General features: G+C 47.7%; 2 protein-coding genes across 13 annotated transcripts in view; one reads left to right on the top strand and one right to left on the bottom strand.

The window, feature by feature from the left end:
- PRG4 (proteoglycan 4) overlaps positions 1-7,371 on the top strand; it is a 331,309-nt gene extending 323,938 nt beyond the window's left edge. For all 5 annotated transcript variants that reach the window (XM_085601683.1, XM_085601686.1, XM_085601685.1 and 2 more), the window contains one exon: positions 7,165-7,371. In XM_085601683.1, the coding sequence (XP_085457809.1) occupies positions 7,165-7,259 (95 nt within the window). In that variant the 3' untranslated portion in view covers positions 7,260-7,371. The remainder of the gene's footprint in view (positions 1-7,164) is intronic.
- Positions 7,311-25,278, bottom strand: part of TPR (translocated promoter region, nuclear basket protein) — a 645,150-nt gene continuing 627,182 nt past the window's right edge. For all 8 annotated transcript variants that reach the window (XM_085601673.1, XM_085601674.1, XM_085601677.1 and 5 more), the window contains exons 49-51: positions 13,325-13,443; positions 8,768-8,866; positions 7,311-7,520 (exon numbers count right to left, since the gene is read on the bottom strand). In XM_085601673.1, coding sequence (XP_085457799.1) covers positions 7,468-7,520; positions 8,768-8,866; positions 13,325-13,443 — 271 coding nt within the window. In that variant the 3' untranslated portion in view covers positions 7,311-7,467. The remainder of the gene's footprint in view (positions 7,521-8,767; positions 8,867-13,324; positions 13,444-25,278) is intronic.

Below are 25,278 nucleotides of genomic sequence, written 5' to 3'. Positions count from 1 at the left end.
TCGGTGAGTGAGAGGATGAGTTGGGCATCGTCTGCGTAGGAAATTATGTTCAGACCGTGGGATCCGATGATGTTGGCCCGTGGGGTCATGTGTTTAAGAGCGTGGGGCTGAAGGATAAGCTCTGGGGGACACCACAGGAGATCTCCTTGGTCTCAGAGGTGAGAGGCGGATCCTCTGGATTCTTCCTGTGATAAAGAAGGTGATCCATCCGAGCACGTCCCCTTGGACATCTAAAATTAAAACCCAACTTTGAGGCTGCCACTGTCCCCCCCCCCCCCCCCAATAAACCCAAAGACAAAAGCCTGGTAGAACAAAAGTAGGGTTTACCCGTAACCAGACAGTGGATACACAAGAATTGTTTTTGTATCCAGTTTCCCTAACTTTTAAGAGAGCCGGTGTTCTATGTAAACTCAGCAGACCGTTCAAGCATGAATTGACACTGACAAAAAGGATGGTCCAGCCCTCACCCTGCATTTTCTGGAAGGTTGGAAGGGGGTCACCTCTGCCCATTCGGGACAGTGTATGGTTTGCTCCTGGGAAGGCAATTTTGCCTCTAGGAACGTCAGGCAGGGAAGAACACGTTACTTACCTTTGGCGACGCCTTATCTGATAGAGGCTATCTAGGTGCAGATTCCTTAGGGCCCCACCCATCCTCCCTGCTCTGAAGAGGGATGGCTGATCTGGCAACCGCAGAAAGGCTGAAATGGCAGATAGACCTTTAAGGTGCCCAAAGCAGAGCCCTGCCAGGCAAGAGAAAAGATAAAGAGGGGGAGCAGAAAGAAGGTCAACCTGTTTCTTTGCACACCATGCCACAAACGGCAGGCGTATAGAGTCTTGGTGGAGGGACACCTGCCTGCCCAGATACCATTGCAATAGTCGGGCGGAAGGCTGAAAGCCGTCAACTGCTGGCGCTCAATCTACACACATAAAGGCAGAGCACTGACAGATTTGGGTGAAGAACCCTCCCCTGCTGCTGCGACAGAAGGCCTCCATAAGGGGCAGCCTTACCGAAGGACTGATGGCCATGCTCAACAGCTCGGGATACCAAACTCTTCGAGCCCAGTCCGGAGCCACAAGGATGACTTGGGCAAGTTTGTTACCGATCGTCTTGAGAACTCTGGGCAGGGGTGATATTGGCAGAAAGGCGCACAGGAGGCCAGAGCTACAGCTACACTCAAGAAGAAAAGCGTCTCCGAGCAAGACACGCCTCGGAAACTCCTGCGCGCAGAACGACTGACATTGTGCGGTCTCTGCGGTGGTGAACAGATGTAACCAAGCCTCTTCCCACTGCGGAAAGAGACCTTGGCACCACCTCCTGATGGAGACTCTAATCGTGATCGGCTAGGCATCTTCGGCTGAGTTTGTCCGCCCTGGCATTCAGAGATCCCATCAGGTGTCGAACCACCAGGTATATGCCCTGACGTATCACCCATGTCCACAAACGCAGGGCGTATTGACAAAGGGTCCATGACCCCTCCCTGCCCTGTTTGTTGCAGTATCACAAGGAGGTGGGGTTGTCCGTGAAAACTAGCTTTACCTTGATGGAGGATTGAAAAAGGTTTTAATGCCAACCAGATCGCCCGGAGCTCCAGAAGGTTGATGTGGAGTCCCGATTCCGCCAGAGGCCTCTGATCTCCACCTTTCCCAGATGGCCACTCCATCCCAGGAGAATCGCATCCTCCACCACTGTCATATCTGTTTGTTAACCACCAGTGCAGATCTTTTGCTGTTCCCTCCGAGATCTGGACCATGTCGTAGAGATTCCTCTGATGCTGCGTCCACTGGAACTTGAAGTCCCACTGCTGAGCCCACATATGACAGCGGGCATGTGTCACAGGCAGGAGGCCCAGCAGCCTCCCCGAAATCCATGCTCCAGGCTGAAACATCGGTATCAAAGCCTGAATATCCCGGACTCACTGTTCGGGAGGATATGCTCGAAACTGCACAGTTTCCCAAAACAGCTCTAATGAAAGGGAGCGTTTGAGAGGGAGTCAGGTGCCTAACTTATAAAGAGCCTTAAAATAAATATTGCATTTGTTACAGAATCCTGAACAGATGGGTCAACAGGACCGGATTTGGTCAAAGCCACTCTTACTAGGTTTATCTGTCATACGCTGAATAGGCCTATCAGGAGGTGGGGGCTCTATTGAAGACCAACGCTCTACTACTATGTCACAATTGCTCAACGACTTAGAGGCTGCCACGACATGGTATACTGACTGGATTGAGTCAGTGTGTAGGAATGTGGCACCTGAAAAAACAACTAAACGGAAACACTCCTATCCAACCGCACCTTGGTACTCTGAGAAACTTAGGGAACAAAAACAAAGACATAACAGCTCAGAAAAAGAGAAATATAAACAAAGCCTAACCTCATATAAGGCTCTGTTAAAACGGAAAACGTTTTTGGGCAACCTGATTACAATGGCCATACATTCCACCAAAGAACTGTTCAGTACGATATCCAGACTAGCTTCTTCCTGCACTCCAAAGATCTCAAGCAGCCAGACTCTATGCGATGAAATCGCATTGTTCTTTTTAAAGACAGTCAAACAAACCTTTTTTACATTCATCCGTTCTTCGGTGGCGACGAGAGGCCTCACTTATCCCGGGTGGCCAAAATACACATTATCTCTGACCCACCCATGCCCTTGACTCCCTTTACAGAAATTTCTCAGCTCTCTACTATTCAATCTGTATCAGCTTTGGCACAACTGATTAGAACTTTCGGCTTTCACTTAACACATTATTCGGATGACACACAAACAGTGATGTCTCTGCAGCCAAATCAGGAATTAGAGAGAGGAGGTAAATTCCACTATTGCATGCAGTCCGTAAAGACTTGGATGAGTAAAAACTGTTTAAAGTTGAACTCGAGTAAGACTGAAGTGATTATTTTGGGACAGAACACAAATTTTCAGTCACTCAGATGGTAGCCTGACGAGTTAGGTACCCTACCGACTCCGGTTAGAAATGCCAAAAACCTAGGAGTAGTAACTGACAACAGGCTCATCTTTGGGGAGCAGGTGAATGCAGTCACTTACTCTACTTTCTGGACTCTGTGTGATTAAAAAATATTACACTTACTGCCCCAGGAAAGTCAAATAGTTACAACCTCCCTCATCCTGCCCAAACTTGATTAGTGCAATGGTCTATATTTGGACATGCAGCAGCAACATATGAACATAATGCAATTACTGCAAAATGCGGCAGCTAGGTTGCAAGAAGGCACACCTAAATGTATATATGTACAAAATGAAATTAGAAAGCTCCACTGGCTGCCAATGTGGCAACGGGTTAGATTTAAATCCTTCTGTACGGCCTTAAAGGCTCTGCACAACTATGGACTGGTCCATCTCAGGCAGTGTTTTAGATGGTACACTCCCAACAGAACTCTTCGCTCCCTAGGAACGAAGACCGCGATTGTGCCTAAATTTAAATGAGCCAACTGGGGAGACAGAAGCTTTGTTACCTGCACGACCAGAGCATGGAATGAACTTCCTTTCCACATATGGGCCTCCCTAACCTGCTGTCATTTAGGAAGGAACTGAAAACATGGCTATTAACCAACAAGATTGAACTCTGTCCTCCATGCTTATCCTGTTATCGCTGTTGTTTTTTAGTTAAGCGCCTGGATACCCGAGGGTAATTGTTGCGTAACGTAACGTAGTATAACATAACTTTGGCAGGTTGATCGTGAACACCAGCAAGTGCAAGAGGTACGCCGTAGTCTTGAGGTACCTGGGGCAAGCCCACCCCTACAACAGCCAATCATCGAGATAGGGCAAGACAACAACTCCTGATCCGCGCAGATGAGCTGCGACCACTGCCATCACATTTGTAATACCTGAGGGGCACTCGTAAGGCCAAAAGGGAGCACGGTGAACTGAAAATGCTTGTGGCCCACTGTGAATCCCAGGTAACATCAGTGGGCTGGCAGGATGTGGATATGAAAGTAAGCACCCTTCAAGGCCACCATCCAGTCTCCTGGGTCGAGTGCAGACCGCTCTTGGGCTAGGTTGATGGGCCTGGAACCTCAGACTAGGATGGTTTGGAGACGATGGCAGGAGGGAAAAGGGTGGACTGGCCCGCCTCTGGCTCCATGGCCCACGAAGACTCTGGGTTCCACGTCTGCGGCCACACAGAGGCTGGACAGCTTGCTTAACTCGGTGGCTAGGCTGGACAGGACGTCATTGGACGCCCCTTCTGTAGCCATGAAAGTGATGAAAGATAGACGGAGGTGGACGAGAGGTAGCTGCGGGGCCCAAGGATCTGGCTGTAGCTCAAGAATCCTAAAAGCGCTCCAGCACGGAATCCGCATTGTCGCCAAAAAGGCGAGTGCCACCAAAGGGCATGTCCATCAAAGAAGACTGGACATCCCCCAAGAAGCCAGAAGTCCTCAACCAGGACTAGCGTCTAACAGCTACTGACGTGACAATCGTTCTGCTCAGTGAGTGTGTTATCCAGTCCACCTCTTATGGCTAATTTAGGTTCCATCTTCAACTGCTTGAGAGAGAATGGGCCGGGCCTCCACTGCGCACTGAGGCAGCAGCTGCGCAACTGTATCCCAGATAATATGGGAGTATCGGCCCAAGAGGCATGCGGTAATGCCAAGCTGGAGGAAGAAAACCATCTTGCCAAGGTGGTCCAGTTTCTTGGATTCCCTATCTGGGGGAGCAGAAGGGTTATGCATCTTTTGATGAGGCTTGGACAACCAAGCTCTAAGGGGAGGGGTATTGGGTCGAGAACACTGGGTTGCCCGGAGTGGGGTGGTGGCGGCGGCAGGCAATCATCCTATCCACAGGAGCCCCTGTGCTGGCCTTGGACCAAGTGCCCAGAAGGACATCCGTGGGGGCTTTATTGAACAGCAAAAGGGGTTCAGAAGAGGAAGCCGCAGGCTGAAGCACCTGTCAGGTGGTTAGTCCTGACTGTCACCATAGGGAGCTCGAGGCAGAGGACCTTGGTTGCCCTCCTCCCCAACAAAGCATAGGAAGCTGCCTCTTCTGTAGCCACGGTAGGGGGAGAAAGCAAGTCAGTGTCAGGGGACGTGTCCACACCACTGGCATCACCCAGGCCCATTCGCCAGTCCAGTTCTTCAAGCTGGTCAGTTAAAGGGTCTAGCATCCCCTCCCAGTACTCTTCCTCATCTTCTGGCCCAAAAGGAATGCCAGGAATGTACACAGCGACGAAAGTCCCTTCCAGCGTAAGAACCGTCTTCGGTCTGGCTCAGTGTCCAGGATGAGGATGGGGTCAGTGCCGACTGGGGGCACGGTTGATGCCGGGAAAGGCCGAGCGAGATCGACCGACATCGATCCGGATCCAGACCTGTATACATGGGGACCCTCCGTAGCTGCCGGTGTCCAAAGTCCCAGTGTCCCCGACCAACTGTGGGGCCCGAAGCGGAGCCGGGCTGCCCAAAGATGAGGTACAGGGCCTCAGAATTTCTGAATTTGGAGAGACGATGCTCTGTATCCCGCGTCAGCCGACTGAAGGGGAGATGTTGAAAAACACTTGTGCTTCTTTGACTTCTTGTGTTTTCCTGACTTACCTGAAGACCTCCCAGACTACTTGGAGTGCGAAGAGTCTGTGCTTCGCGACAGACACGAGAACGGGAGCGATGCGGAGCAGAGTGCTGGGCCTCCAGCAGCATTGGCACCGCTCCTGCAAAGCTTTTGGGTTCATAGCGTGGCACTCAGAGCACACTGTCGGGTCGCAGTCGCGCTCCAGACACCAAAGGCATACAAGGTGAGGATCCGTCATGGACATCGCCCGATGACAGGAGCCTCAAGGCTTGAAGCCGATCCGACGCTGGGACATACCAGGAGGTCGAGAACTCGAAAAAGAAGTCGGCAAAAAGTCTAGCCAAAAATCAGCTAGGAGGTAGCCCTCTGCGGATCTGCGCTTAGGCTGGCATAGAAAAAGAAAACACCGACATCAGGGGCGCATGGGCGGGATCTATGTAGGTCCTGCAAAGTCATCCTGGCGCAGACGACAGATGCGGAGCCGACTGATGCCACCTGAAGACGCACAGGGGTACTTCTTGAAGAAAAAAACTCTGGATCCAGACTGATGCCTGGGGTAAATTCTAAGGTAAGGAATCTACAGCTAACAGCCTCTATCACATTAAACAGGCACTCACTCCAGCAGTTTGAGCCCTACATGTATCGTGGTCATCGCATTTTGGGCTTGTGAAGCTGTGGCTGAATCCACATGGCGCCACCTGGCAGTGGAGAAAGCAATTTCTGGATGAAATAATTGTTTCTGGGTGCTGTCTGGCACTTGGAGGCTATTCAGAAAGGGAGGAATCTAGAGTGAAAAGATCAGCCAGAATATTTATCGGCTAGGATTTAGAGGTACAGTAGTTTTTAGAGAGGTCACCTACTTGATGTGATCACCTATTCTAGGGGAGTAGTTTCAATGCCTGTATTTGCCACCTCTGCAGTCAATTTGAGATATTACCAATGCAATGCTTGTGTTTTGACACTAATACTACTCCACTTTGTGTGTGTTCTCCTAGTTAAATGATAGACAAACATATTGAAATAAAAATCAATTGTAAATCAAGAATCCCCCAAAACAAGCTGTTTCAAAGCTTTCACAATAGTCAATGAAAAAGGAAATAGTTAGAGGTGTGGAAAGGGTCCTCTTCACAGTGGGAGGACAGTTTGTGTGGAGTAGAAGCTTAACCGTTTAAGTAATTACTTCAAACATTCTCTTTGGCGCAAGTAACAATGACGAGAAGGTGTATCATGTACCCCTTCTCGTGCTCATCATGGCATTGGGGACCATGGTAAGATTGTCCATGAAGCCAAGGCAATTTCTATTTGTATATCAAGATAAACAGAAAGAAAGGGAAATTTGGTAGATTAACAGTGGGGGATTTTCAATTTACAAGTTGCAGAATCTATTACTCTTGACGCATCCCAGTTGTTGCTTACTTAGTTGAAAAAAAGAGCATACTTGAGAGAGGAATAAGGGCTCTATAAGCTTGTTTAGGGACATATATATATATTCAAGATGGCACAGAAAGCCAAGAGTATGATGGGCATGCAGTCTGGCTATTGAAAAATACACAAACATCCAGAATCACTACCAGTGAACAATGAATGTATGACCACAAAAGTGTATTACAAATTAATAAATTCAAATGGTTCTTTTCTTTAGATAAATACTACAACCTGAACCCATCAAGTAGAACAGTGGTGAGGACAGCATCGCGGACACAGCAGAACACAGCCAAAGACTGGTATAAGTGCTGAGATGGATCGCAGAAAATGACTTTGGGAAAGAAAAGAGACTGATGGACTCGAGACATTTTACATCTAATTTTATTAATAAACACTTAAATTTCGCGCAAAACAAGTGAAGTACAAAAGTTCTATGAGCAAGGTCAATATTACACTGAAGGGACAAACGCAGGCTTCATATTTATTCACAGCTGCAGACAGAAAAGCGAACACGGATCAGTCAGCCAATATTGCTTCTGTTCAAGCCTCGTCCGCCCATCGCATGGGTAATACCTACAACAAGATGAAAATTATTAAATAAATGCCTTTTATACGGAGTCATCTTTTTATTTTTTACTTTTTGACTTGCAGCAATGTTTTCTTTAGCATACTGTTTCTTTAACGTTTGTCTATGCATTATAATTAACATGATATGCCCTCTGATCGTGGTCTACGGTCAACTTGTCTCCATCTACCTACAGCCGCTCACTCATCCCCTCAAACCCACTGCCTCTCAGGGGATGTGCAAGTCCGAGGCGCTGCAAAGAAAAAGCAAAACTCCACGGAATTACACAGGGCAAGATATTGGACAGATTTGTTCCAGTCCACGCCTCAGCCTCTTGCCCTTTATAAATCTCTCAATGCTCCTCTCTTCATCCCCCTATACTTCTACATAACCACTATCTCTTGCATCAGTCCAGCATGTGAATTTGTAGACACTTAAAATGTTGCTTTTTTCCAGGATAGACAGAGAGAATGGTCCGTCAGTTGTTGCTTTTCTTGGTGTCCTCCCCTCAAAACCTCTCTCCATACTTTTACCTGAATGTGCCCCCACCTGTAAGATCTGATGCATTCAGGGTCCTGGGGGCAGCTGGGATTGGTAAATCACAAGGACTAGAGCTTCTGCTTTTGATGCATTATACATTGCACAGTTTCATATTTAGTAGAAGGGGTCAATTCATGTACCATAACACCACGAGTAAAGGGACAACAATTGTCCGGGAAAATACCATTATAAAGATAATCTACAGCCAAGTAAAATAAACACTTTCATCCCCAAAGAAACCCACCAAACCACCGATTTCAATGAGCCATTTTCCGTATTGAAAAGTTAAGGTGTGGGGGTTTGGGGTAGGCATTATAGTGAGGCTTAGGTTATGATTTTACTCTGAGTTTACTGTGAGCGCCAGAATAGGGGAAGGGTTAGGAAAACTAATAATGGTTTGCATGGATATGGTTTACGGAAAGTGGCATGGTTAAAAATAATATCAAACATCATACGGTAAACAATGGAGGGTCGCAAGATACCATCCTCAATGTGATGGCTCATTGGACATGGTCATTCTACTTCAAGAACCAGACACCTTGAATTCAAAAGATGTGGGGATTTGAGGTTCTGGGTACATTGTGAAGAAAATGTGTTGGTATGGAATTATTGGACAAGACACAGCTCCTCTAGTCCCCTCCCCTCCATAAAGCCTGTAACCACCACTGCTATATACGAAGATTGCATGCGGCTTTGGTCAGCGACATAAGCTCACCTCTTTGTCGGTTGAATTGCCGTCCACGGATTCCAGTCCTCAATGTCTGGGGCTGAAGTCTTACTCGTCTGAAAGGTTTCGGGTGATTACTGATGGGATCTGGGAAACAGTAAAGAAGAAGTGAATTTGCATGGCATAACTCCTCTTCTCATGCTTGAAAGAGTTTAAAATAAATCATCTTAGTTTGCAACTCTAACAACCTTCCAGATCGAAGAAAATGATGTTAATCTCTACTGTGGCACGAGCTTGCTATTCTGTATTTGACCCTGAAATAGTCAATGTAACAATTTCTGCAGAATATATCTATATATACATATATACGCACACACACCAACGTATGTAAACATATGGCCATAGAACAGGCAAAAGGCATTTTATGTATGCTAACTGCTTTTGCAACATGTTGTGCAGTCACAAAGACAGACGGATATCAAAAAGTGCTGAAATGCCATCCCCTGGCAGGACGTTAATCACCACCGATTAACAAACAAACTTTGGTGCAGCGCAGCCAGTTTGCTAGTCTTTAATGCCCTGTCCTTTTCAAAACTTTCATACTATTAATTAAGATATCAGATAAGACTACCCCATGAAGAACTCTTTACAGTGGGACCAAGCGCTAGAGATGTACCAGATAGTGGGTGCACCGTCCCTGTCTGGGCTGCAAAACACCCCCAATAGTGTGCGGGGTGCAATGCCCCTGCCTGTGCTGCGGTGCACCTTCAATTGTATTCGCCAAGAGCAGACAGTGTGCCAGGTTACTTCAAATAGGCAATCTTCCCCAGTCAATGAGTTTGCATCTGTACTGGTGAGATGCCATCTATATAAGAATGAGAAAGAAGCTCAGTCTTCAAATGGGAGTGGGCCAGGCCACGTTTTAAAGCCAGGGCAGAGTTCTCCCAATTTCAGACAGGCAGTGTGACATCATTAGCCTTGGGGGGAGGGGAGAGGAGAGGATGACGTGGTGCGGGGGGGCTGCAGTCAGTGTCCCTGGTTACCTTTGTTGTACTGTTTACTGTGCACATCTCCCCCCCCCCCCCCCATCTCAAATCAGGGAGCACGCCTGTGCAGGAGCACTGGCAAGATCCATATCAGAAGGATCTTTGAAGGCATCTGCAGGTACATCAGGTAATCACAACTGCATAGAAAACACCTCGTGCCACCACAAAACCACACATTTGGGGCAAATTACGTACATTGCCCTGGGGGCACAACTAAGAGGACACCTCACTCCATGTCATTCCAGTCCTGGACTATTGCGTGCCCAAGTATTCTGGGCGCTGTCGCTCTGGTCAGTGTGTTCTTAAGTGCCATGGAGTGAGAGTGACCCTAGTTGTGCCTGAGGGGCGCTAAGTGTATTATAGACCCAGGACTCCAATATCAACAATGTTGTAAGTGCCAAGGATGCGTATTTCATAAGCCTCGGCACACGGAACTCCATGCAGATCATGAATACTAGGGAAACTCACTTAATCATTTGAGCGACTGAATTAAGGCAGCAAGACCAGAATCAAGAGAGATGGAGGCACAACACCTTTTTATGATGATTCATATTAGTGAAGGGTTAAGGTTTTGGGGGGGTCTTTAAGAGTTTGGTAGAGTGGGATGGGAGCACTGACGTAAACTGATGCCCCACTGGCCAGACTCAGTTCTCCTGCTCTATTTAGAGTCTGGTGAATTAGTGGGTTTATCCAGTCACAGCTTACTCTGGTGCCGCAAACCCTTCACCTGGTGGGCAGTCCGCCACGAGGTTGTCGGGTCACTGTACCCATCATGCCGCCCTATTTCAGGCAGAGCGACTGTCACTCGTTTTCCTTACACAGCACCGCCATGTCAGGCATGGCAGCCCCTGGTAGGGAAACTGCACAAAACGCCAACGCACAGGGATTAAAAACGCTGCATGGCAGGGACATTGTTTTCTTTTCTGAAAATAAACTCCCACTTCTGGAGTTTACTTTAAAAAACCCTCATCGCAGAGTGAACGTGTCAAACAAGATGCGCCTTCAGTAAAAAAAAATAAAAGCAGTACCTTCAATGCCCGTCTGCCAGGTGAGTAGGTCTTCGTAAAGGAGGGGTGGGGGTCTGCTACAGTAGCCGACAGCACTGCCTCCACTCACCTGGTAGGCTGTTAGGCCCTTAGTTCAGTGCCTCCAGCACAACCCCTTACTGATTCTACACACGCCCAAAATATCTAGAAATGGATGTCGTTTAAGAACAAAAAAACTGAAACGCACTCCTCTATAATAAAAGTATTATTGCCATGGCACCAGAGTACACACTTTAATTTTTCAATCCGAAGGCTCTTTTCTTGTGCTAAATACAAGAGTAAGTACATGAGACATACAATTTCAAAATAAAACACAAAGGCAAGCAAGGTCATGCAAGCCCTTTTTAGGTCTCGCCTACGACCTTTAGCCATCGTACAACTCTTTTTCCAAGCAAATACTCGTGCTTGTGGCGGCATACAGCGTGCAGGAGTGCGCAGCGGCGCGCCACAAGCACGAGTGTGTGCTTGGAAAAAGAGTGCACTCCCCCACTTGCGCGCGCACGCCCCTTCGCCATGCTTTTTTTTTTTTATTCCTTTTAGAGCGCGCGCACCACTCCCGGGCTTGTTCTGTTTGTAAATGCACTGTGTTTTCACAAACGCCGATCGTTGCCTTTCTCAATGCCCGCGCATCTTTAATTTCCTTTTCCACTTCAAAGCTTCACAATCTCCCTTCGTGCCCGTCGCCCCATAATCCCTTTATACCTTTGATGCCAGATCTTCAGAGAAGGCAGCGCATAACCTGCTTTACGCCGATCCTTGTGATTTAACGGTTAAGTAGGGGTCAACCCCTCCCCAATTTCATTAATTTAAATCTGCCTGCATTGTTTATTAAAATCATGCAATTGTTAATTTTATTTGTTACAATCAATATTTTTAGTTCACATGTTAAAGACTCGGCAAGACTCGAACCTGATCCTTTCCCTCTTCTACTCCGCATCGTAAACATCAGGATTGAGCCACTGTTTCTTTTGGGGTTTGTAATGTAATGCGAGCTCTGGGCCTTCCATACCCCCTCCACTCGAGCAGTGCCAAGCCCAGCCCGTCGCCCCATAGTTTATACCTCTGCGGCCAGATCTTCAGAGGAGGCAGCGCATAACCTGCTTCACGACGATCCTTGTGATTTCACAGTTTAGTAGGAGTCAGTCCCTCCCCATACCACAAGTGCAGTACCGACAGCTGACTCAGAGAGCCACTCGCTCACATTTTTAAGAAAAAAAACGTACGTGATAATACGAGCACACAAGCCAACATTGTTCTTAAACCATCCCATGTTTATTACACGGCTGCATGGCAATTAAGCAGAGGCTCAATTGCATTATGCGAACAAAACTGCAAACTGAACTATATATCCTAAAAACCACATGCACCACTCCACCTTCAAAATAAGATCGACCTAAAAGCATCTGCTGTGAGACCACCAGTACTCCAGGGGCTGTGACGACACATTCCAAACATGCAGTGCTGGTCTTATTGTGGCTTTTATGACCAGGAAGTGGGAGATTTTACAGTGGAGTTGATGTGTTATCAGGCACACCCGACTCACATGAGTTCATTAGATTGCGCCCTTAAACTTTGCAATGAGCATCGGGCCTTGTTATTTGTTTCCTCTTCATGATTCTTTAGTATTCCACCCCTATTCAGAAATTCACCACACGCCACTCAGCCATATCAGCAGAAACTATGTGTTCCTGCATTCTCTACCAATGTGTCCTTAGGATGGGTCCACCCAAGCCCTGCCAGGCTTGAGAGGGCGGAACGAGTGACCAAAACTAGCACTGGCACTTTGTAAAACATTCGATGGGTGCTGCGTTGTGACCTAGAAAGGATGGGAACATGTCCTTCTGAAACAACACACCATCACTCTTCTAGGGCCCTTTAACACACCACTCCCTCTCCCATCCATGCCCTTTGCGCACACACACAATCATTGGCATAGCCAATAGGTCTTGCCTTTGGGACCTTATAAGTGTTCAGCCAGGCAACAGTTGAAGTTGTTACACAAAAGATATTCTGCTGCATAACTAAATACTTATAAGGCTCCCCAAAAGCGAGACCTCTTGGCTATGTCAATGCTTGTTCAATTGGTCGCTCAATCATGACAAACCAAAACACCAAAAAGTACTCTTAACTGTTCAAATCTTTAGAACTTTTTTTTTCTTTTTCAAACATGTTGACAGTCGTACCAGCTGTTTGATGAACATTCCCTACCGGAGAGGAGGTGTACGAGCAGCGTGGGTCTCAAAATGCACCTTCACTGAGCCTCTATAAACGGTTTCCAAATGTTAATCAGAAATGTCAACAGCAAAGTCCACACGACCCAACAAAATGGAAGGTGTTTTCCACACAGGTTTTGCGAGGGTGGCAGGGTTATGACTTTTAGAGACGTTACTTGCATGACGCCATGTATTCACAACACCTCATGAATTTAAAAGCAGACTCCAAACCGACCTGCAAGGAGCACACACAAGGCCGTGGTTTAAACACTGCACAAAGAAAACACTGACAGGCCTCACCTCCCGAGGAGCTGGTAGGAGGGTCTTGGGTGGTTGATGGAAGATCTGCATCCTCTGAGGCCTGGGCAGGTTCTTCCTCTTGCTGGCTTTCCATCTCAAGAGCAGCCTCTGAAGTAGCTCTGCAAAGCAAAGGAAGGCAATGTGTTCATGCTGTGTAGACAAGGGTGACTGCACTTCACAGCGACTGACTGCAGCCTGCTTGGAGACTCATTGTGAAAAGGTTTTTGGTATTTGTACACTGCTCATTAACCATTTGTGCAACTTCAACTTTGTGGGTCAAAAGCTAGGATTACACAGCACTCGCCTTTTCACATGGATCAGCCTAGTTATGAGTTAGTACAATTCAACTTGGAAGGATGGTGTTGGGAGTAATGGGTACAAGAGAAAGTGGAAAATTACCATGTTAGGTGCCGAGTTGTTCACAAAGTGTGCAGGGGTGATGAAAGACCTAATCTCAAAGGGTGTTGGCAGGACATGTGGACCAGTCCCTTAAAAAAAGCCATCACAATAGATGACTTGAAGAAGGATGGCTAATCAGGTAAATGTAAAGCGGCCGAAAGGGCAGAGAGGTAACCTTTAACTGTTGCCGCAGCAAGGTCTTGCTGAGCTAAAGACAAACAAAACAGAAGAACAGCTGATCGTTGCGGATGAATGGGTTCGATGTTTGTGGCGAAACAGCAAGCAACAATCGTCTATGAGCGACCTGCATAAACAGATTTGGCTGATGGATGACTGGTTACCAAGATTACACCGAACACTTCAGGAGAGAGATGGAAAACCATCTACAAATCTCCAAAAATTAAGATGTAGATTGAGCAGGTTTGGATGCAAGGCTCAACCATGTTGTCGCGACAGGAGTCCTCCCAAAGAAGCAGCCAGTTTGGAGGACATCTGCTTATGACCAAAAGTTCAGAGTAACACTCTTGGGCCAGTCTGGGGCTTTTTCAGTACTCTGAGCAGGAGAGGTAGGGGCGAAAAGACATACAGGAGTGCCAACCCCCAGACCGGGTGGAAGGTATATTCGAGGGAGAACTGGATTGGGAACTACAATGAGCGAATGTTTTGACACTGCGCAGTTTGTGGTGGACAAATAGACCACCATTGTGGAAAGATGCCCTATGCCACATTAGAGTAACTGCCATTAATGAGCCATTAGGCAATAGTGGCTTAGTTTTTTTTCCCTGGCATTCAAAGATCCTGCTACGGTGTTGTGCAATCAGGGATATACCTAGAGTGTTCGGCCAAGTCCAGAGAGGTAGAGACTGTGGATAGGGCACACAACCCCACACTGCCCTGTTTGTTGCAGTACCACATGGTGGTCGTGCTATCTGTAAGCACCTGTAGCCATTCACCCTTGACGGTTGGGAGGAACTCCTTCAATACCAAGCGAATGGATTGAGACTCCAACAAGTGAGCCTCTGCTTGAGACCAGATTCCTCTGATCTGCATCCCCTCAATAACCTCCTCAACCAGCAAGGATTAATCAGTCACGACCACTAGCTCTAGGTGGGGTAGGGAAAGAAGTCTGCTGCTGGTCCAATTGTGGTCTGGCAGCCACCACTGCAGGTTTCACGCAGTCTCCCTTGACACCTGGATGGAATCTGACAGAGTGCCTTCGTGCTGAGAACAAGGAGTCTCCAGATCTCACTGCAGAGCCTGCATGTTCCACCTGGAGTGGCCCACAAGCGGGATGACGGAGCATAAGGCCTTAGAGCTGATCTCACAGAGACCCAGGCTGCCAGTTGAAACATCGAGGTCATGGCTCAAATGTCTTGGACTCGTTGAGGCAAGGGGATAGCTTGTAAGAACAAGTTACTTAACTTTGGTAACGCTCATTCTGAAAGGCTCTTTCTGGTAGACCTCGGATTGCTCACCTTTTGAATATTATCCAGGCATCAGCCTGGACCTGTAAACTTTTGAGCACTACCTTTGCAAGCTGGTAGGTTGCCCAGGAGGTCTCCATATAGATGCCACTCCGATCTACACGGATGCCGTTCACTCTGTAAATGTAATGCAGGGCCCATATAGACTCGCCACTCCTGCACTCTGACATCAGTTGATTTTGCGGCCATATGCGCCACCAGATGCAGAGCCCTAACAGCAAATTGGCTTTTACCAGTTTGCAGATTCCTAGACTATTAATAGATACAGCCCAATTCACAGAACAGGGAGAATGGGAGGTTCAGTGAGAAACGTGTGGTTGGTCTCTACCAGAAAGAGTGTTACCAAAGGTAAGTAAACTGTTCTAATATAGACTTCTAACTGCGGATTCCTCATCTTCTAACTAGACATCAGAGCAGTTCTTATTAGGAAGAGAAATAAGGAAATGCCTCTTTTTGTATGGTTACTCTCAAAGTTTTGGGATGATGCTGCTGGTTTTTCTACTCTGAAAGTGCACCGAGGCCTCATTGCCAGTACCCAGGCTTTAAAGTGTATATGCGGGATTGGCTTACACTTAATTGGCTTAAAGTAGCGTACTTGAAAGTCCCTAGTATATGGTACCCAGGGCCTGTATGTTCCCCAGGGACTGCAGCACTGGTTGTACCACCCTGGGTGTGACAAAGGCAAAACATGGCTCCTAGTCTGCCATGGTAGACTGGAAGGGCAGTTTTAAACTGCTAACTCGACTTTGTCACAAAGTAATAGCAAAGCAAAGTCCTCGCTTCTTAATTTACGCAAGTAAAACCCGACAGGGTGCTGTGTATTAAGAAGTAGAACATGTATTTTTACATGTTCACAGTAAAAATCCGCAATTGTCGTTTATACTGTAGAAAAGGCTAGTAGCCCCACTGGCGAGTGCACATTCACAAGTTGACACCTCAGTGTTTAACTTCTGACTGGGGCTACTAAAGTTGATTCTATAACGTATCAAACAAAAAAAGTTCTGTTGGATTGCAGCATCTCGCAATCTCTCCACAAACCTGGCTGTCCAGACAGTAGTGCTTTATAAACATATGGTGTGATGCCCATGTAGCCACTTGACAGATGATCAAAACAGGAACTACACATGCCAAAACAGGAACTCCAGCCGGAAAAGCTTTGGTCCTGGTGGAATGAGCTTGCATTCCTTTTGGAGGCGGCTTTTTGCCCAATGCGTAGCAGATCAAGATGCAGGGAATGATCCAGCAGGACATGGTCCTCTTATGCACGGTCCTTTTTCATTCCAGTGAACTCCGCAAACACAAATTGTTCACATGGTGTTTTTTTGGTGCGATAAAAAAAATCTCGGGGCTCTTTTGGGGTCTAAGGGATGGGGTCTCTCCTCCTCCTCAGAGGGTTGAGGCAGAGCATAGTTCCTGGCAGGGTCATGGTTTGACCTATGTGGAATGGCATCACAAGTTTTGTGAAGGATGCTCTCATCCCCAGAACCAGTTTGTCTGGAAAGAAGGTGGAGTTTGGCCGATTGATGTAGACAGCCTGCAGCTCACTCAATCGCCGCACCAATGTTATGACGACGAGGTACACTGTTTTGGGGGTAGGAAGCCGCAAATGTAAGTGACTCAAAAGGAGTGTACATCAAATATGTGAGGACCATGTTAAGGTCCCAATGTGGCAGGACAAAAGAAGTGGGAGGAAACAAGTGCTGTAGGTCTTTCAAATAACGCATCAGATCCAGGGATTTAAATGAGGGCTGGTCCATAGGCCGTACAATTGCTGAAAGAGCCCAAAGCAAACTTGGCCAGGCAAGAGCCAAAACAAACAGTCAGATAACATGGCCTGGAGGGAGTCAATTTGACATGTGCCGTACCAAACCCCAAATCTGTTCCAACAACAGGCTTATACATTTTTTTGAGAGTTGTCTTGCTGCCAAGAAGACATCAACCATCTCAAGAGGATGGTAAAGGTGTTCAACTGTCGCCGCTCAATCTCCAAGCATGAAGGTGGGGGTTGCAAAGGCCAGGGTGCAAAACTATGCTCTGCAAAAGGAAGTCCTCCCGGAGGGGCAGCCTGTACGGAGGACAGACGCTCAAGTCCAGGAGCTCTGGATACCGTAATCTCAGTGCCCAATCTGGGGCCACTAGGTTGATTTGGGCCCAGTCAGTTCTGATCTTCTTCAGAACTCAGGGTAGAAGGGATATTGGCGGGGAAGGCATACAGGAGTCCTGACTTCCGAGCTAGGTAGAGTGAGCCTTCTAGCAAGAGATGCCTTGGAAACTCCAACGTGCAGAGCTGCTGACATTGTACATTCTTGGAGTTGATTAATAGATCAACCCAAGGTTCTCCCCCATTTGCGGAAGAGACACTGCACCACCTCCGGGTATAAATGCCAATTGTGACCCATTAATCGTCACTGACTGGGTTCATCCACCCTGGCTTCCAAAGATCCTGCAGCGAAATCCTTTGATGGTCCAGCCATTTCCAGAGGCATAGTGCCTCCTGGTGCAGGGCCCAGGACACCATTCCACCATGTTTGGGAAAATACCACATGGAGGTGGAGTGGTCCATGAGTACCTGTTCTAACCTCCCTTTGATGAACGTAACAAAGGCTTTTAACACCAAGCAGATGGCCCGGAACGTCAGGAGGTTGATACGTGGCCGGGCCTCCACCAGAGAGCACAGGCCTCTGATCTCCACCTCTCCCAGATGGCCAATGCACCATAGAAATGACCCATTGGTCACCACTGTCCACTCTGGGTGAGGTGGGGAGAGGAGTCGGTCGCTGACCCATTCTTGGTGCAATAACTACCACTACAAGTCTTCTGCTCCCACTGCTGAGCTTGCATAGGCACCTGTCGTGCTGTTGCAGCAGAATGCCACCAGTCCCAGCAGCCACAAGGTCGATCTTCACTGAGATCCAGGACAGAGGTGAAAAGACGGATCATAGCCTGAATATCCTGGACTCTTTTCTGGGGGAAAAAGCACAAACCCGAACCGTGCCCAGAATGATTCGTATGAAGGGGAGTGTGTCTGAGAAGAGCCAGGTGTGAATTCAGCATTTTGATAGTGAACCCCAAGGATAACAGGAGGCTTGCAGTAGTCTTGAGGTGGTTGACAACTGCCTGGGGCGAGCTTGACTTCAACAGCCAGTCCTTGAGGTAGGGGAAGAAATGTACCCCTGATATTTGAAGATGTGCTGCTACCATCGGCATCACTATATCCAAGGCGAGGACAGTGAACTAAAAATGTTCCAGTCCCACTACAAACCGCAGGTAGTGCCTATGGGTCTACAGGACAGATATATGAAATTAGAAGTCTAATATCACCATCCAGTCTCCAGGTTAGAGGGCCGACCAGAACTGGTTCAGTGTGAGAAATTTGAATTTGTCTTTCCAGAGGAAGGCGAAGAGAGGGTGCACGTCTAAAATAGGAGGAAGGCCTCCTCCTCTGACACCAGGAAGTGGCAGGAATAATCAAAACCTAATTCTGGTGCAGCACCCTCTCAAAAGGTCATTTGGCCAAAAAGGCTAGCACTTCCTGGGGTAAAATGGACAGATGGTCCTCAGTCAGTCATTCTAGGAATGGTAGAAGGTGTGGCAGAGTGACAATGAAGGGCACCTCTTTCAGACTATCTATAGAACTCACCTTTCCGATAAGCCGGCAAGTATTGCTGGATCCTGCTCCACTAAGGGCACGCTAAAGGGCTTTGGAAGGTGGTGCTGTGGGGAAGGCGGGGCTGTGGGGGGCTGGAAGGGGGTTGGCAGTGGACTGAGTGGTTTACTGACCGTGACCGCTGGGGTGTTGGATGCCGTGGCCTCTTCCATCAAACTGCTGGCCACCCTGCTGAGGTTGAATTGGCTGCTGGTATGGAGCATCTCTGCTGAAGCTGCTAAAGAAACGTTAGAGATGATGTAGCTGGCGAGGCAGATCGGTCCAAGGAGTATGCTGTGGCACTGCTTTCTTTGAACCATTCCAGAGCAGAACCATACTTGTCCCCAAAGAGGAGAGGGCTGTCAAAGGGCATGTCTAGGGACGATTGGACATCGCCTGAAAAAAACTTTGCCTGCAGCCTAGTTTGGCAGCTAATAGTGGCACTGGTGCCAATAACTCACCCGATGGAATGGGTGGTATCCAAGCCACAAGAAATTGTGAGCTTGGCTCTGGATGGCTTGGGTTAGGACAGGTCAAATATCCTCTCGGACCACTTTAGCCACCGTATCCCAAAAATGTTGCAATAGCAACCTAGCAGGCAACTGGCATTCATGGACCGGAGGGCAAAGCTGGTGGAAGAAAATACCCTCTTCTCAAAGGTCTCCACTCATATGGACTCTCTATTGGGGGGGATGGGGGGGGGGGGGGGGGGGGGTTTAGTAATCGGAAAGGTATACAGGTTTGTCTGACTGGTAGATGCCTTCACCACCAAGCTTTCAGGGGAGGGGTGCTGAGACAAAAATGCAGGGTAATGGTGTCTTGCAATTTGGTGATTGACTGGGTGCGGCCAGAGCAAAAACTGGCCAGGTCCCTAAGAGTACCTGCAAGTGCCTCACTGAAGGAGAGGAGAGGCTAAGTAGATGTTTGCCCCAGATGCAGACTTTGGCAAGACATTAGTTTTGACCTCTAAGGTGGGAAGCTGGAGGTCAAGAACTTCCGCTGATCCACACAGGACAATTGAGTAAAATGCATTTTGAAACTGTCCTTCTACAGTAAAAAGGTTCAGAGGAGAAAGATCTAGGATGGGATTAGCAGCTTGTTCTGATCTCTGACACCGGTTCCCTCGCTACTGCTCCCTTGACCAAGATAGCCAGAACTTCTCCTTGAAGTATTGAATTGAAATAACATTTGTAAAGCGCATGGTTACCCGGAGGCATCCCAGCACTAGGGTCGAACCGCACTAACTGTGGCAATCAGTTTGGAAAAAGCCAGGTCTTCAGTTTCTTATGAAAGGTGAAGTGGGCTGGCTCTTTGCGCAGCTGCAGTGGCAAGGAATTCCAAAGTTTGGCAGCATTGTAGGAAAAGAGCCGACCACCGCTTCTGGACCTCCTAATTCTCGGGACAGACGCCAAGTAAAGATCATTTGAGCATAACTGTCTGTTGGCTTGTTAGGCCTGGACAAAAGAAGCAATAAAATCAGATCCCTTGCCTCCTAGCATCTTATGGGTAGTACAGAGGGCTTTAAAATGGACCCTTTACTGAATAGGAAGCCAATGTAAACACCGAAGGGCAGATTTAGCTGACTGACAGCTAGGGACACCCTCAAGGAGCCGTGCGGCGCAATTTTGCATGGTTTGAAGTTTCTTAAAAACCGCAACGGGGACGCCGAGATAGAGGGCGTTGCCATAATCAAGGCAAGATAAAACAAGTGCCTGGACCGCGAGCTTTCTTGCTAAAAGAGGAAGCAGAGGCAACACTTTCCGCAGCGTTTTTAAGATGCCGAAGCAGGAATCAACAACTTTCCTTGCTTGAGTTTTAAAGCTAAGCTCATAGTCCAGTCAAAAACCCAAACTCTTTATTTCAGGCTTGGGGACAGGCGGAGGGCCCATACATGCTGGCCAGATGAAAGCAATCTCGATGGGGAGGGACTGCCGAGCAACATAAGCTCGGTCTTATCACCATTCAATTTGAGATGGGAATGGCACATCCATCTCATCACCTCCTCGAGACAAGGACCCAGAAAGGTTGGGGAACTGCTTTTGGAATTAAATGCCACCACTAGTTGGGTGTAGTTGGCATACGTAATTATATGCACCCCAAAGGGTAAAACAATGTCCGCAAGAGGGGACATATAAGCATTGAAAAGAGTGGGGCTCAGGGATGACCCCTGAGGAACCCCACAATAACGAGGCCTAGGAAAGAACGCAGCCAATTCAAAGCTATTCCTGACAGACCCAACTCATTAAGTCAGAGAATTAAGATACGGTGATTCACTGTATCAAACGCCGCACTCAGATCCAGAAATATCACGGCTAGAGAGCCACCTATGTCCAGGATCCTTCTAGCGTCTTCTAAGACTGCCAATAACGCTGTCTCAGTCCCTTGATAGGGGCGGAACCCCGTTTGTGATGGGTGTAAGTTTACCAGTTTCGAAGTGTTTGGAGAGAGCCATATTAACAAACTTCTCCGCGATTTTGCTGACCCAAGCCAAAAGTGAAATGGGACGATAGTCAGGGTCTAAGCCAGGATTCTACAACAAGGCCTTTACCAATGACTTCTTCCATGCAGAGGGAACCATTCCAGAGGATAATGACAGATTAATCACATCTGCGAGAAGACGGCCCACCAAGCCAGCAATGGAACTCAAGTATAGACAAGTGATCCTCAGGCAGATGTTGCGGTGTCGGTGGCTCATGTCTTGTGTAACAGAGGAAGGGAAAAGAATAGCCATGTACGATATGGAGCACCCACTGGTCGGATGTGATACTCCTACAACCGGGGAGGTGAAAGGTGACCACCTCTTTTTGGGCAATCTTGATCCAATGACAGTTAACTAAAGCCGTTTTGCTGCAGCTGTGTGAGCATAGCTTAGGTTTGGTTAGAGGATTGTCCATCAGAGGAATGGACGCTGACAGTCTGTTACCCTGCCTCTACGTTGAAAGGACTAGGAGGCTTGCTGCTGCTGAAGTCCACATTGGCACCTCTTCTGGTAACCCTGTCAAAGCCTCAAAAAGGGCGAGTGGTGTGGAGAAACTGACATGCAGGTGGAGCTAGGCCTAAGGGGCAGGTTGTGGCCTGGCTCTCTGAAGCATTCTAAGGCTTTTACCCAAATGGGAGAGAACTGTGAATGACACTTCTGAAGTGTGAACCGTGAATTACCAGGCGTGGCAACTTAGTACCACACTTGTGCTGACTGCCTTATCCAGTTGGTCGTGTCCAAAAGAGTTGCTGCAATGTGACTCTGATGTCATCTGAGACAGGTGGCAAAACCTCTGCCACTTTGTCTCACAGTGCGTGCCAATACCTGCCCAGGAGAAAATAGATGTTCACTGATCTTAGAGCAAAGCCGGTGAATGAAAATATGAGTTTTGGCAAATGTTCCTCTATCAGGAGGAGTTGTTGGGAGTCATTTGGGTTTAATTGGCTTAAGATGCCTGCACTACTAAAATTCTGGTGTGATATGCATTAAAAATCTGGGCCCCCTGGAGCAGGTCTATGCCGCCTTCCCACTTGCCTCCTGACTGGTGGGCAAGATCCTGTCTTTGCCCAGGTGCCTACCAGCACATCAGTAAATGCCTCACTGAAGGGCAGAAAAAGGCTCCTGACTTCTTTGTTCTGGGTTGAGGACTTCAGTAAGCACATTAGTTTTGACCTCTGTACTTGGCAGGATGAGTTGTAAGACTTCCATTGTCTTCTTAATCACTTTTGTGAATGAGGTGGAGTCCTCTGTTGCCATATCCAGGTTGAGCCAATGTCTGGAGAGGTATCTAGACCACTGGCGTCTGTAAGGTCTTAAAATGTTTTCCCATCATAGTAAGTATCACCCTGATCATTATTATTAGCATAGGGTGTATAGTCTGGGTCAGTGTGGTGTCTCAGTAAGAGATGTATTTCAGAGTCCCATAAAACTATTGGATCGGTGTTCAGTGTTGATGACATCGGGCCTGGTGTCAGGATGTTGCTTGGGTGTGTCAGGGTCTGAGAAGTTAATGTCGTAGCCGGTTGTGTACACGAATCTGAATGAGGGATCAGTGTCGGGTCAAGCACAAGTTGAGGGTTTATGCTAGTGATGGATCTGCCGGTTGGAACCTTACTGGCCTCCAAATTGGGGTATGAAACAGAGCTGGAGGGACCCGGTGAGGCACCAAAAAAGTGTTTTCTACGGTGAAGACCAGATTGGGGAGCTGTTGTGGCGTTGATGTCCATTGTGGATCAGACCTGGTCTGGACCAAGGAAGTGTCAGCTCAGAGTGCAGAGACAGACTTCAGGTCCTGGTAGGGCAAGGGTGGTTGTGCAACGAGTGGTTTGAGGAGTGGGAAGAAGGGGACTTGTGCTCTGATTTTCTTTTAGGGATTTCCTAGACCAGTGTTTCCCAAACTGGGGTCCGAGGACCCCCAGGGGTCCGTAGCACATTCCCAGGGGGTCCGCAGGCAGCAGCTTTAAAAGCACTGCAAAGTTCCTTGTAAAATTAGCAGTTTGAGCAACTATAAAAGTGTCAAGAAAATGCCAGTGATTAATGTACCTGCTGGAGAGAGAGGAAAGTTTTGTCTAGTGGCAGCTTTGACTTATCTAATCCTAATGTGACACAGAGGGTTAATATGCCTACTGCAAAGAACGTGTACAATGCATTTTAAAAACAGTATTTTATGTGCATAGGTCAGTGGGCTACTGATTTTGTCACAGAGATTCTTTTGTCACTGTGCAATTCATAAGGGAAAAATCGTAATCTAGCACAGTGTCCAATAAACTGTCAAAGAGCTGCTTGCAAACCTCATGGTAAAAGTTAGAAACATGTTTATTCCCAATCTATCGTTATCCTGATGCCGCTATGTTCCCACTTCCTGCACATGAACAATTTTGTAATGCCTTTTTGTCACTTCTATGTGTGTTGCCTAATGCAGCACACATGGAAGTTACAAAACGTCATTTTTATTAACCCCTTCAGCGCTCATGACGGAACCACTCCGTCATGAGCCACGGGTGCCGTGTGCTCATGACGGAGTGGTTCCGTCATGCTGCGGCCGTTGGCCGCCGCTCCTCCCACGCTGCGCTGATTCCCCGCCTGTGTGGGCGATTAGCGCAGTGGGCGGAGTCATGACGGACCACTCCGTCATGAGCACAGCTCAACCGTGGCTCATGACGGAGTGGCTCCGTCATGAGCACAGCGCCACCGCGCTGCCCCCAAACCCCCCCCAGCGCTGCGGCGGAATTCCTGCCGCAGCCAAGGGGTTAAAGATTGTTTATGTGCAGGAAGGGTCACCATCCTGAACATAAACAATCAAAGGTGTTTTGCTTTTTCTGTTGGAAAAAGCAAAAACGCGGAGAAATAAGGCACTTCTCCTCATTTCGCCAAGTTAAGATCAGGTTTTTCATGGTCTTAATTTTGGTGCGGTCTCCTATTTCAGCTGACCTTGTAAATAGAGGGCAGCGTCAAAATCAATGGGTGTTGGAGTGAAACGCCCACTGCAACTCCCACTGCCCACCTTTTTCACGCTAAGCATTGCGTGAAAGGGGGCCTTATTTACAAGGCAACGTTAAGCCACAATAAGTGGCTTAACGCTGCCTTGTAAATAAGGCAAAGCCTCTATTGCCACAGGAACATTGCAAAAAGTGACATTCCCATGGCGATAGGGACTTGTAAATATGCCCCTAAAATCCTTAGTAATTTGAGTATTTGTTTTGAGTGCACACGTTTGTTTATTTTTTTCGAATTACTGTTTTAATGTTTGAAATTTAAATCCTACAAATTGCTTGGGGGTCCCCGGCTTCCAGTGGTGACTCAATGGGGGTCCTCAGGAGTCAAAGGTTTGGGAACCACTGTCCTAGACTTACCTGAGCTTCATGACCGTGACTACCAGCCACGGGAATGACCTTGGAAGCGAGACCACATCTGCACTTGTATCTTCAACCGCAACCTCATCTTTAACTTTTTTAGTTTGACAACAGCAAGTTAGACCTCTTGATCCCAAATGACCTTCTAATTCATTTTAACAGAACAGTTGACAAATTCAGGTCATGTTTGGTGCAGAGGCACTAGAAACGGTCCTTGTGGGTGTCAGTGGCTGACATCTATCGATTACTGGCATGGCATGGTTAAACTGTTGATTGAAGAGGGTTTCATGCTGCACACTGTAAAGTTTTAAGGGAACAGGGTTTGGAGGCTTCGTATCCAAGTCAGCAGGAGCAGAAAGAGGAAATTATGTCAGCATGTGGATGTGACACATTTATGGGGGCCAGCCGCCCCATTCAGGATGGGCGGATTATTTGGACAGCCGCATGATGCCACCTACCGACACTAAAGGTAATTGAAAAAAAAAGTTTTTGGATCAAGTCTGGCACCTGGGGATATTCATAAGATGAGGAATCTGAAATTGCAGCAAGAATGTCGCTTGACGGAGAAAGTATCAATAGAGAAGCTGTTCAAG

This window comes from Triturus cristatus, chromosome 4_2 (genome assembly GCF_964204655.1).
Source record: "Triturus cristatus chromosome 4_2, aTriCri1.1, whole genome shotgun sequence".
NCBI classification, from domain to species: domain Eukaryota; kingdom Metazoa; phylum Chordata; class Amphibia; order Caudata; family Salamandridae; genus Triturus; species Triturus cristatus.
This window is presented reverse-complemented; position numbering and strand designations above follow the sequence as displayed.